Here is a 13,883-nt window from a genome sequence, read left to right as displayed (position 1 = left end):
AGACTTGTCTCTACTGTGGCTGTGATCAGAGGAAAGGAAAATACAGCAGACAGTATTTGGGTGCTGTAGGAAAACACTGAAGTGTTTGATTTCTCTGTTTTTGTGGGTTGCTTGAGCATAGAAAACTGTTACAATTTGTGTTGATTCCAAAAAAGCAATTTCTGTTGTTCCAGATATTCCAAACCTGTCCCAAGGAGCCTTCACTGCCTGGTAGAGTAAGGGAGAAGAAGCTGCAGTACCACTCACTGGTGTGCAGATTAGGGAAGGGCTTGTGATAGTGGCTAATCCAGAGGTTTTGTAACTCAGCTTGAAGAAAAAGCAACACCATCTATGAATTCTAAATATTTTTTGCTTCAAAATGATTTTCTGTTTGAGGTTTGATTAGTATTTCCAGTTGCCAGCTAAGTGAGAGTTACCAAAATGTCTTGCTGCAGCAAAGAATTGAAAATTTAGCATCTCTTACTAATACTGCTACTGTAAAGCATCAGTGCAATTTCATCTACAATACTGCAGAAATGCTTTAAGGATATCAGAGTGTGCTTCCTAGCTAAGAGAGTGATAATATATGGTTTGCCTTTTTTAGAATCAACATCGGGTAGCAGTATTAATTTTTTTTGTCAGTTAACTAGTTGGAATATTTGTGGTGTATTTATGTACATAGTGTGTGTATAGTCATTAATTCTTTGTGGTTTAGGATCTTGGAGTAAACATTTAAGACAAATATGTGATGCAGGAACGTGTATTTATAAGGTTTGATACGAAAAGAACCCTACCACTATTCACATGCAAGAGGTTTTTAGGAGTGGGTGGCTTTCTGATGAGGAGAATAAGCAGGTAAACATATTGAGGTCTGGTATTTGTTCAACAGAAGACTGTCATTTCCTAAACTGAAAGTAATTTAATCATGTTTGTATCTGGAGTAGTTAAATGAAATCATTTGCCATAATTACTTCTTGTCTAACAAGGTCTGTCGCCATTTGGAGTTTGTTATGATTCAGATCCTAAAAGGAAAGGAGCTTTACCAGTGGATGTTGAAATAATCAATAAATTTCATTATTAGGATTCAAACGGAAGCTCTGTTCCAAATGTGTGTTTAAAACTCTTCTCTCAGGCTGAACTTTTCTTTGTAATCCTGTTGCTACAGTCTGTTATGTGTGTGCAGGACATAAAACAGTGGCCTTGACCACCCCAAATGACTACATTTGTTGTGTGTTTCTCTTACATACCTTATTAATTACTTTTGTTGTTCCATTTTACTGAGCTGGAATGAAAAGCTGTTCTATTATTAAGGAGCTATTTCCAAGAAAGTAGGTAACATTAGAACTGTTATTACAGGATCGTTGCACGGGAGGTGAATATTTGTAGTTGGTGTCCAGTACAGTACAAATGAGCAGAAGTAATCTCTGTCCAAGGAAGTTTCTTGCTGGGAACATCTGACTGTTCAAGAAAACCAATGGTTTTATGCTAAGGATTTTTGGTCTTTGCTGCTTGTCAGGCAGAGACAAAGGTTGAGGATAGGATGAGTGACAGACACAATTTGCATCCTCAGTAGCAACTGATTTTTATCAGCAGGGTCATACATTTCATTTAGCATGGCCAAGGAGAGACCTAAAATTGACCTGAATGCTACAGACTCACCTAAACGATGTTATCCAAAGCTCATTTTGTGTTAGATATCTGATTGTGCTGCTGTATTTGTGTGTCCTACTGCTGGGAGGTATTTGGTTAGGGTGTGTGTTGGCTTGTACCTGCCTGCATCCCTCTCTCCAAAGCAGCCACATGAAGGGGCACTGCTGCATTAGGGGATGTCTGAATTCAGCACCAGGATACACTTCTTGTGTATAGCGTTGACTATTCTTTGCCTTTTTTTCCCTGGAAATAGTCATATCTTCTGAATCATAATTAATTTACATGAAGAATTTTGGTATGTTACTGATGTAATAGAATTATATCCAACTTGAATTTGGCAATTAAGCTGTAGAACCAAGTCTTGCCACATCATATGATAACAAGATTCCTTTAATTGTCTGTTTTTCTTTTGAAAGACAGATTCTGTCTATAGTCATTCATTCAATTGCCTTACTTAGGATTTTTATAAAGCAGATTACAAATATAATAAATTTAGATGTCATTTATGTTGTTTGTTTTGATTTGTTTTGGGTTTTTTTTTTCCCTGAAAATGATGTAAAAGGAATGTCCTGATGTTTAATATAAGCTTATTTTTCCTAATCAGTTTATTAAATTTTATGTGTGATGATGAGGTATGAAATGCTAAAACGCAGATGCTAAAAAATCATACATTTTGCTCCATTCCAGTGCCTGATGACCTCTCCATGGAAGAAAGAGAAGAGCTTTTAAATATTCGTCGCAGGAAAAAAGAACTGATTGATGATATTGAGGTAATTGATTTACTGTAAAGATCCTTAGAAGACTCCTTCAGTACATTAAGTTACAGACCTAAGCTGCAGACCTAAATATGAATTTCAAGTAATGGTTTTAAAGCACAGAAATGACTTAAACAAAATACTTCTAGTAGTGAACAGGATTTATGCATCATATGTGTGCTTTTAAAAAAGATTAGCTTCTGAATTTATGTAATGCAATATGTGCAGATGTCCACATTTTATTTGTGTAATCAGAAACTAATTAACCATCAGATTTGCATCCAGGATAGGAGTGAGTGAGAAATGTGGGTAAAGAAATCTTATATAATTGATAATGGCAGCTTGGTCTTGGTGCTCTGGGACAAGCACACACTGAGAGTGCAGGTTCATGTGTTTAAGTCATTCAGTTGTGATACAATCTTTGAATACCTAAGGAAGCCCTAAGATTGTTCACATTTCTTCAGGTAAATAACAAATATTAGAAAATAAAACCTAATTTATCATATTATTATATAATAGATGATTGCAAAAGATGTTCTGATGTAGGTTAATATATTGTCCTTCCTTCTTTTACAGAGATTAAAATTTGAAATTGCTGAGGTTATGACTGAAATTGATAATCTGACTAGTGTAGAAGAAAGGTAAGTAATGCCAACATATGGACATGATTAAGTAAGACCTTGGAACAGGTCTTCCAGGAACAGCAAGTAAAAATACCTTTCCCATGCTAAACAAATGATGGATTACCTTTATTTAGTCTGTTATAAAGCCTGACTCTATCCCATGCAGGTGTGTCATTTGTTTGGACAGAGAATATGTTGGATAAAGTATAGTATTTTACTGTCCAGTTGATAAGGATATGGGTCTCTGAAGCTGCAGTTCCTTAAAGGAGTTGAAAATAGTATCATAATTTTTTCCATTATAAAAAGTGAATGTCTTAATTTTGTAGTAGGAAATACAAAGTAGCCAAAGCAAATTATAAACTCACCTAGAAGTCTTTTTGTAAAAGAGTGACTAGTAAGTGCTTGTTTCTTCATTGTCTCCATATGTAGCAAAACTACACAAAGAAATAAGCAAATAGCCATGGGAAGGAAGAAATTCAACATGGACCCTAAGAAGGTAAAGAATTTTTTTTTCACCTGTCAGAAATCAAGTTTCTGCTTGTAGTATGATCTATGACAAATACTTCTATGGCTTTTTAAAGAAATAGTTCTGATAATGTAAGTTCATATGCCTTACTTGCATGTCCTGTAACACACTGAGCAGAGGGTTAAACTGGAAGCAGCCATCAGGTCAGGTGCCAGCTGTGTGCTTCTTTCACTTAAACAAACCCTTGATAATGGAGGTTACTTATCAACAACCAAATATGCCAGGTATTGATTGACCTGGCTTGCTTTGTACCTGATAGAGGTGTTCTGTGTTGATATGTCAAATGTAATTAAAAATATTTTTTCATTTGTGGTTGTTAATAAGGCCATACTTCTTTTTCTTTAACGCTCTCCTATTTTTATCTTTCAAAATACCTTTGCCATATTTTTAAATTTGTTCTCATACTACAGACTTTTCTATTTGGTTATCTAAAGCCTGTTTCTGAAACAGGCATGTGTGAACACCTGTATTTTTGTACATACCTATATACATACAGATGTGTACCTATCTGACTTGTACAAGTTAGGTTACCAGTTCCTAGGAATCTGCTCTGCATGTAGCCAAGAAGTAATGCAGTTCTTACTGGGGTGCGTCTCTGTTTCTTAAATAGTTGTTAATTTTCTGGAAAATCTGAGGACGTGCACATTATCTTACAGACTTCCCCTGCAATATTTAAAAGAGTTTCTTTGACATATTTGACCTTTAGCCTTTGCTTTTCATATTTCATCTTCCTTGCTTTGTTTTATTGTCCTCTATTGTTTGTAATTGAGATTCCGTTTTGAATTTGTGAAGAGTATTCTTTAAGGTCTTTTTGGAAATCATTTAGCATTTGTTTTTCTGTGTTCTTGACATGTTTTCTTTCCAGTTGTATTGAGTTCAGTTACATTTTGGTGGCTTTTCTGAAATGTTCCAAGTACAGTGTGGTTTCTGTTCTTCAGACTGTTTTCAGTTTGCCAGAAATTCTCAAATACAAGAACCCTTTCTAAAATGCTGGCCATGTCTTTTATTTTTATTTTCCACTTTGGTGACTGCTTAACTTCTGTTCTGTTGAGGGCAGAATACCCCCAAATATCCTGGTAGTTTCCTGTGGTCCTCCAGCTCTTTCAAGTCCTAGAAGTTTGTGGGAAGGTCAGAGGATGATGTCAGATCCTTTCATTCCAGCATTAACTATTTTTTGTTACGGTTCTTGCTGGATGAAATTATTTCTATAAATAGATGCTGTGGCCACATTACTACTGTAACATAATTTAAATGTGGTGAACAGACTCAGAGCAGTAATTTCTTAATGCCTGTGACCAGTGGTGGCTGCAGTAGCTGTCTGCTCTACAGCTGGGTGGTGGTGTTGCTTGCAGCTGCTACATTAAGTTACAGACAGCTGGAGTATGTATACATCCTCTGGTGCTGGGGAAAGCTACCTGGGTTCATTGGGAAAAGGATGCTTTTCATTCAGAAACAGGAGGGAAGATGGTCTCTGGATTTAGGAATGCCAAAGAACTGGGGTAATAATACTTGGATTGAACCCACAAGTTTCCTCCTTTAAAACCAGGTAACAGAGGTCTCATGTTTTCATATTAGCAGGAGCACAGTGGAGTAATTTTCTTTTATCACTTCTATTTGAAGACATTACACATTCATGTGTGTGTGTGGAGCAGTTCTCCCTTGCCCCCTCTGAAAATAGGTGTGTGTTATGTACTTCCAGGATGTTGTACCTGGGAGTTTGGGTTCGGTGAGCTCCAGTTTGGAAGGGCTGTAATGGTGAAGTTTGTAAAACTCTTCAGGAATCCCTGTGCAGAGACAAAGTTGTGCTGGAAATTCGCTGTGCTCAAGTTGGTACTGCCTGTGTTGGGCCCAGGAAATGAATTCTCTGTGACAAAGGCAGGGTTTAAATAACTGCAACATTTATAATTGAGTTACTGTAAAAGCGATGAAATTCAAAGCAGATTTCATTGCAGTGATGTAAAAAAAATAAAAAATCCATGCAATATTTGTAGTGAATATTGAAAATGTCTGTAGCAATGAGTTTTGTGTGGGTAAGTTAAACTAGTACAGCTGTCATCTGTCTCCTGTCAGTCTACAGAAAGAAAGAAAATTTGCATCAAGACAAAAGATGGTGTAGGAGGTGCCGGGGGTTTGCTTGGCCTATTTTGCCATTTATTCCAGACGCTGAAGTTGTTGTCCCAGACAAATTACTTTTCCTGTCTGTTTGACTTCTGGTTCTTTAACATCTTAGGAATAATTTTTAAAAATTCCAGGAAAAGGAAAATTAAATTGATTTTTGAAATATGGGAAAGTGTCTGCTTCTGTGCACAGAAATTTGTTTTCAGTACAAGTCATGTCCTTTATCAGTAACTTGTACAATTTCAAAAAACCTATTCAGATCAGTCTGTTTCTACCAAGCATGAATAATATGGTCCAGGTGTTGAACCAAGGGAATCTGTTATTTCTGATATCAGAGGAGAGATTATCTTTTGATTTTCAGAGATGAAAGCTTTTTGTATAACTTGGGATGGGAAGAAGCACTATGTTTTCTAGTCAAATATTGTACAAATAAGCTTTGAAGGGATCAGTTTTGAGGAAAGCTCAGCAATTTCTGGTTCAAGATAGAATGGATATATTATTTGCAAAGAAATCATGTCTGTTGTGAAATGACTTATCAAAATATTAAGTTGTCAGAGTACCAGCCTGGCATCAAAATTTTTCAGATGATGATGAAATTGTTCTGAGAGAATTACATTCCAGACTTTCTAAAAAAAGCTTCGAGCTTTATAACATCACAGTTTACTTTCCCTTGTAAATTAGGTCAGAAAACTGGCCTTTTTTTGTCAAGCAGGTAACGATTTCATTACTAAAAACTTGAATTAATTAAATAGAAGGATAATAACGCTTTTGAATGTTACTAGAGGCCCATCTATGCTATATTAAAAAAAAGGGGTTTTTTTCAGTTGTAATGAAATAAATAATACTCCACTTGCAGAAATTGAAAAACTAGTATTCTTGAAATTCTGAAATAGTCTAGTAGAGGATATTAGTAATAATTTATTAACCTCTTTTGTACATATTTGGAATCAAAGACATTAAGGCTACTTCAAGTTTCCATTTCTACTTTACACCAGCATGTTGTTAGAGTTAGAAGAAATCAGCAGGAGCAGCAGCATCTGTGCTGGGGTCTGTGGGCTGTACAGAGGATGGTTATCTCCATCAGGGTCAGAACAACATCCCTTCCATCCTTGCCATAATCTCATAGTCTCCTTTCTTTGCCACTTTCCAGAGAAGTCTCTGGGCTTCCCTAGCGTGTGCCAGTTGTAGGGCAGTAATTTATGGAGGAGTAGGAGTCCTGGGGCTTGATCAAATACCCTCTGAGGGACAGGGTAAGACTCTCCACCTGCCTTTGGTAGCAGCTGACTGAGCAGCCCTTTGTGAGTAGTGTAGCTCCAGTCCTTTGTGAATAGTTTAGTTCCAGCACAACCAGAATTCACTGATAATCCAAATGTCAGCATAAACTCTTTTAAACCGGTTTCAGTATCTTCAGCTGTGACTTCCTACTGCAAGTAGTGGCTTGATGTATTGGGTTGCAGTTTGTAGATTATACCAGATGCTTGATTTTGTGTGGTAATTTTGTGTGCTTGATGGTGGTAATTAAGTAGTTTCTATGTACCTCTTCATTATATGATTTTGCAGATTACGGCTCTGCAGACATTGATGCAATGTTGGGAACAGGCCAGCTCACACATTAGCTCCAAAGAGCAATGTGCAATCATTATTCAATTAATATTTGATCTTTCAAATCAAATATTGAGGGTTGAGGGATTCAAACTGCCACCTAGTACTTCTAGCCTTAAAAATGCTAAAATTTCATTTTCATCTTAAAACAAGTACTAAATATTGCTCATCTAACTGAAAAACATTTGTTTACCATTTTATTAAAAGAAATAAAAATCTGTAGATAATGTAACTCTTAATGTGCTATGTGTATGTCTGTGTCAGTATATTAATACCAAATGTTATGAGTGATATTTACTTAAATGCTTGTGGAAGAAAACATAACATTTCTTTTCCTCTGGAATTGCTCTTCCTAGGGAATACAGTTTCTGATAGAAAATGACCTCTTGCACAACACTGCAGAAGACATTGCACAGTTCCTTTATAAAGGAGAAGGATTAAATAAAACGGTAATTGGAGATTACCTCGGTGAAAGGTAAAGTAAAAATATTGGAACTTTGCTCTTGAGCTTACAGAGCCCTTTCACAGGTTTTTGGTAGTTCCTTTCCCTTTCACAGGCTGCAGGAGAGAGCTGCTCGAGTTCTCTGAGATCCTTAAAAGCTACAGTGGGGATATAAAATTGCTACAGTATTGTGATAGGATTTTATTTTTAAATAGCTACATCATGGAACGATGTTTAATTAACTATAATTTAGTATTTTGAGTAAACCAAAACATTTGTCTGTAGTGCAAAATTCAATACCTTGAGCTTTTGGAATGTCTGAGAGTTGTGTTGCACTCCTACTGTGTCCAGAGGAGGAGTGATTTACAGTCAGTAATAATTGGACTGTAAAGAACTTACTTATTAAAACAGGTATTTCCTGGGACAGTAGCTCCAGCAGGTTTTGGTGTTGTCACTTCCCTGCACACACAGGTCCCATTGCTAAGCAGGTGTCTCCAAGGGCAGCTGCACCCTGTCCTTATCAGCCCTGCTACAATAAACATGCAGTGTGCATATTTATGCACACTGTTGCAAAACACAGTCAGAATGCAAATGACTTCCATTACCGTGTAACCCAGGAATTTGAAAAAGGCAGCTGGGAGAGGCAGCAGTGCAGTGGGTCGGAGTGTGTGTGTGTACATGCTGGCACATGTTCAAGTGCCACCTAGGGAGCTCTCAAAGGTGACTCAGTTAGGATGTGCTCCTGTGGTGCTGGGTTGTGGCAGGTCCTTTTTGAGACACTCTTCAGTCTGGTTCCAGCAGCCACGGCGTGGTTTTTGCTCAGCAGTTTCCTCTTGGCTTTCATAGGTTCAGTCAAAGTTTTTACTGTAATATGAGCATTTTGAAAATAGATCTGTGTTGTGAAGTTTCTATGCAGAATATGTAGACATGTCAACAGATTTTATACAACAGAATTATGTCTGAGGACATTCTCTTCTGCTTTGCCATCCCCTCTCAGGGGCCTATCGTAAATTACTTCTGTATTCTAGCTAAATATAGCTGAAGACAAGACCAGGTTAGTCAACAGACTGAAATATTTATATAACATTCTGCCATAAAGAGACAGAATCTATATTACTGATTCTTATAGTCTTATAGCACTCAGCAAGCTGAAAAAATGAATGGTGAAATGGAATAAAGTAACACTTAAAAATATAGCAAAAATTATAATAAATAAGGGATGAATTGCATCCTAAAAAAAGACTTAGAGTTTCTTTCTGTGTGGGTAAATCTTCACTTCTTTTTTAAGTGGCTTCCTGGGGCATTTTATTGTTTGTCTTATGTCTTTGGAGGTGTACCCAGCACAAGTACTGCATGCCTATAAACAAAACAAATAAGTTGCTTAAAGTAAAAACATACCTCTCTGGAGTGCTCTTTTTTATTGCACTCTCATGCCACTTCATTGAAAAGCAGTTGCCCATTTGAATTGTGCATTGGTAAATTTGATGGGAATTGCTTGGATTTTTTGAGAGAACTGGTGTGTTTTTCTGCAAACAATGTAGGAACATGCTAATGAATGAACAGTTGGTTTTAAGGTATTTACTCCTGAGTGTTGCAGGTTAGTGTGACTGTGCAGTTAGTCAGCAGAGCAGCAGATAATTCCTGCTGGGTGCACACCTTTCTATTTTTGGGTGGAGGCTGATATGCAACATTCTGTCTTGGTGAGGTATTTAAAGCACACCCTGAGGATTATAAACCTTTATTCTTCTGGCACAGGATGCGGTGTGGGCCAAGCTCTGTCCATCCACATAGCTTTGTGTTCTTTAATGTTTAAATGTTAGTTTTGAATTTAAACATCCTTGTACCAAACAAAGCATAATTTGGCTCATGATTTGCATACCAATGTAAGAGATGGGTGAGAGGAAGCCCATTCAAAACCTCTTCTGATTTTAGTTAACTTTGTTATACCAATTCTTGGGAGTGGAAAAAAGATAGTTTGTTAATTCTATGTTGTATGGCTAAAGAAATTAGTCTTACATTAACCATTGTTTTAAGAATTTGTGACAATTTCTGCAAAAGACTTTTTACTGATTAAATTTCTCAGGTATCCTCCTATGTCAAGGCAGGTACAGTAATAATAAACGTGAAGCAAAGAAGGCACGGCTATTTTTAGGTCATTTAAATAAGCAGTTCTAAAATAAGTTCAAATGTACTGGCTTTTGCTAACCTATCAGCAAAAATGGGCAAAGTACTAGTGTTAAATATGAAAATACCTTTCAAATAAATGTGTAGACTATTTCTGATGGCTTTATTTGATCAGTGTGAGTGTTTATTTATTTCCTTATTTATTTTCGGAAGCAAATCGAGATAACTAACAAATCTTTAAAGGCCTGAATTGTAATTGTCTATTGCCATTTTTGTCTTTCATAGAGATGAATTTAATATTAAAGTTCTTCAGGCTTTTGTTGAACTCCATGAGTTCGCTGATCTCAATCTTGTACAAGCCTTAAGGTGAGTAAATTCTATTTTTTGACCTGAGCTTCCTCTATCAAATTGCATGTTTATATGAGTCACTGTGTTGATTTATTTGTCAGAAAGCTGCTCTACAGCTCAGCACAACTGTACAAATTACTGTGCAAGTGAGCAGAGACAGCTCTGTTTAACCCTTCTGACGGCTTGTGTGTGTGCTGCCCTTGAGGGTGAAAACTCCTGGTTATTTCAGGCAAATACAAACAACTAAAACAGCTGTTAATCCTCGGTGTGCCTGCCACATGGGGACATTTGAAGACCTGCTTTATATCTTAGCACAGAGATAGGTTGAAAAAGAAATAAACTCTTTACTTAAATAAATAATTTTCTTCCTCCTTTTACTCCACCTCAACTTGTCCTTCTGGACAGGGAGGGGGAGAAATCCACTGGTCCATACTCTCACTGATGATGTTCAATCACAGAGAGGTAAACTTTGAAACAAGTGGTTTCCTTCTGCTTGCCTCAGTTTCCCACTTGTCATGTGAAAGAAAGTGTGATATCTTAGTTTATTTTCTTCCCTTGCTACATGAACAGTTCCCTTGATTTATCTGGGATGCTTGCATACAGTGACCTTGTGAGATCCCTTCTCATCTTGGTGAAAATCCGTAACAGATTGATCAAATTAGGTTGACTTAGACAGTTCTGCCTGGTTTTTTGCCACAAGTGACTCCCTCCTGACACCAGATAAATGGAAGTGTCCGTGTGATCTTTGTTTCTGGTGCAGTGCCTTGTGATGTGGAGTCAGAACAGCTTTGCTATGGTTGAGTGATGTGGTGATGATAACTTGAGCTGCCTGAGGCTTGGGCCAAAGAAGCCTTTTCTGTGGCTGCTGAAGCTTGTCTGGGAAGCTTCGTATTCCTGTCTCTTTTACCCAGTTTGATGTTAGGTTTGACTTTATTCTTCCTTAGCAGCTGCTCCTATTAAATGTTTGTATTTTGGTAGCTTACAAAATTCGTGATCTGGGTTGGAACCTTGCACGAGGTGAGTAAAAGACAGTACATAGAGCTGACAAACTAAAGATGGCCTGTGACACTTGAATATGATGTCCTAACATGAAAACCAATGAAGACAGGAATAAATGGTTGTTATATTGGCATCCAATGTACAGGGAATAATGAGAACTTGTTTTGCATGGCAGAGCATGTAACTTTGCTGGTTTAGATCCTGGTTTCATTCAGATAATTCTTTTGCTAAGAGATAAAAGAATAAATGATGAAATTCATTGGAACGTTTCAGTGCCACAGAGCGCCAAAATAAATTTGTGAAGACTTCTGTCCTGTATGCATTCCAGTGTACCTCTGTGTAGAAATAAAAAGTTACAAAAGTAAACTCTGTATTTCAGTTTATGCTGCTAAGCACAGCAGCAAGATCTGCTGCATATATTACAGAATTACTGAAATGATGACATAAGTTGTTCTTTTTAAGGCCTAGGTCTGATTCTAGTAGGGTGAGCTTACAGCTGACAGGCAGCACCTCTCTAAGCAATGGGATTTTCTTGTTGTTGTTACCATTTTTACAAGGTTTTGTATGAATTTAAGTAAATATGTTAAGTCTTTCTGTATTCCTTGTTTCTCTCTCCTTACACCAGAAATATTTTGTTTAATGTGTCTTTTTATATTGTGAATAAAGTCCAGCTGACTGTTCATTGCTTTTTGTAGCCAGGAAACCCAGGGAGGATTGAACTCATTTCCCCCCCCCCCCCCCCCCCCTTCTCATGGCAAAAATGGGATGCATACAGAAAATTGTTTACTAGTCTGGAAAAAAGAGAGAGCCTCAGAATATGAACTGCCATATTATCTTGCCTGATAGCATGCAGTGTTGCTGGCTGAGTTACTGGGCTAGCCATCTGTGCATGTTGCTTTATAATAGCTCCTGACTTGTGTGTTGAGAGATTGAGAACATATTTCTAGGGCATTCTATATAGACAATGCTGATTTTTTTTTTTCTTTTTCCGTTTGTTTCGGATTATTTGTAATAAAAACCTGATATATAAATACTGGAATGAGTCTAACAACTATTCTTCCCTTCTGTAGGCAGTTTCTGTGGAGCTTCAGACTCCCAGGAGAGGCTCAAAAAATTGACCGTATGATGGAAGCTTTTGCTTCGCGCTATTGCCTTTGTAACCCAGGAGTCTTCCAGTCTACAGGTCAGTCACAGGAGACCACAGGAGTTCTTATGTGATCCAAATAGAATTTTTATTTATATATATGTGTGTTCTTCTGCATCTGATGCAAAGGGATAATGGCCAGTTGGAAGTTAGGGATAAAATAATGTGTGAAATGAGAAATACCTGAGAAATGAGAAAATGTGACTGACTAATTCAGGAGGTGCAAGCTTACGGTCAGAATGCATTTTCATTTATAAAACATCACAGAACTGCACGGAATGCCCTGGCATTGCTGTTCTGTTTGGCTGTATACACAAATAGACTGCTCTTGATCACTTAATTTAAGGAACAGATAGGATGGGAAAAGGTTGGTGTAAAGCAGGTCTGTAACAGCTAGAGAGGAAAACAGCTACTGATAACAAACTGCTGAAGATGCAGGCACATTTCCCCTCTCTGTGGCAGGTTTTCATCCTGCTTTTTCTTACACAGAATCTTGTACTTGAATTCTGAGAGAATTTACTATAATCATACCTATGTCAAGAGGCATGATAAGATTTCCTTTGTCATTTTCTGATATTATCCAGTAGTGCTAGCTACCTCCTGTGTGCCAAGGAATTGAGTCCATGTAATTTTCAGTCTTTTTAAATGCATCCAGAATATTTTTTGAAGAGACCATTCTTTCTCTTTGGAGAGAGCTTTGGAAGTACTTTGAGTAGGAGGAAGCTGATGGACCAGGTTTATTATAGCATCCACCACTATGATTTAGGCAAAATCTGTGCAGAGAACATTTTCCCCAACACTTAAGTGCTTCAAGTAAAATGTTAATTTAGGGTGATAGCAATAAGCACAAGAGTTTAATTTTTTTTTTTTATTCGCATACAGTTTTTATTATACTTGTTTTTTATTTGAATTGTAACATTTTTTTCTTCTTGGGCTTACATCAACAGCTTAAGGATTTTATACTTTAAATGTACAGTGTTCAGAATTTTTTGACTGTTTTTTTTATCAGTCAGGATGAGCTCTATACTAATTTTACAGGTTTGTACACAGAACACATGGGAAGATAAAGCATTTTCCAAATCTGATTTCAGATACGTGTTACGTGCTTTCATTTGCCATCATTATGTTGAATACCAGCCTGCACAACCACAACGTGCGAGATAAACCCACAGTGGAGAGGTTTATCTCCATGAATCGTGGGATTAATGAAGGTGGAGACCTTCCAGAGGAATTGCTGAGGGTAAGTTTGGGTAGGACAAAGCCTGGCTTTGTGTTTTTAATAGCAGACTTAAAAGCGTGTACAACAGTTCTCAGGCAAATTTGTCAAGGGAAGGCAAAAGAACATTTTCTAGCATGTGTAACCATTTGAGTAGCTGAAAGAAGCATTTTTTGTTATTCACAGCTACTTTGAGCTAGTTCTGCCTATATCCAACCTTTTGTTGAGAACAGGCTGTTTCAGAGAAAATGCTCTGTGTATCTCTCAGTAGTTTGCTTATGGCAAAATTCTTGTGGAATTGGCTGCTTATGAAAAAAATAGCATTTCTATCAGAAAAAAATAATAAAAATTATTTTT

At 37.1% G+C, this 13,883-nt stretch overlaps 1 protein-coding gene across 2 annotated transcripts in view; it reads left to right on the top strand.

Annotated features, from left to right (window-relative positions):
- Positions 1 to 13,883, top strand: part of CYTH3 (cytohesin 3) — a 48,712-nt gene that overhangs the window by 22,548 nt on the left and 12,281 nt on the right. Inside the window, exons 2-8 of one of the 2 annotated variants that reach the window (XM_041462316.1) lie at positions 2,317 to 2,399; positions 2,961 to 3,025; positions 3,437 to 3,503; positions 7,610 to 7,728; positions 10,105 to 10,185; positions 12,237 to 12,349; positions 13,402 to 13,550. In XM_041462316.1, coding sequence (XP_041318250.1) covers positions 2,317 to 2,399; positions 2,961 to 3,025; positions 3,437 to 3,503; positions 7,610 to 7,728; positions 10,105 to 10,185; positions 12,237 to 12,349; positions 13,402 to 13,550 — 677 coding nt within the window. Of the gene's footprint in view, positions 1 to 2,282; positions 2,400 to 2,960; positions 3,026 to 3,436; positions 3,504 to 7,609; positions 7,729 to 10,104; positions 10,186 to 12,236; positions 12,350 to 13,401; positions 13,551 to 13,883 lie in introns of those variants that run through there. The other variant, XM_041462314.1, reaches the window with a different exon arrangement.

Source organism: Pyrgilauda ruficollis, unplaced genomic scaffold (assembly GCF_017590135.1).
Source record: "Pyrgilauda ruficollis isolate IOZ18807 unplaced genomic scaffold, ASM1759013v1 scaffold16, whole genome shotgun sequence".
NCBI lineage: Eukaryota > Metazoa > Chordata > Aves > Passeriformes > Passeridae > Pyrgilauda > Pyrgilauda ruficollis.
Note: the sequence above shows the minus strand (reverse complement) of the source record. Positions and strands in the feature narration are given on the sequence as shown.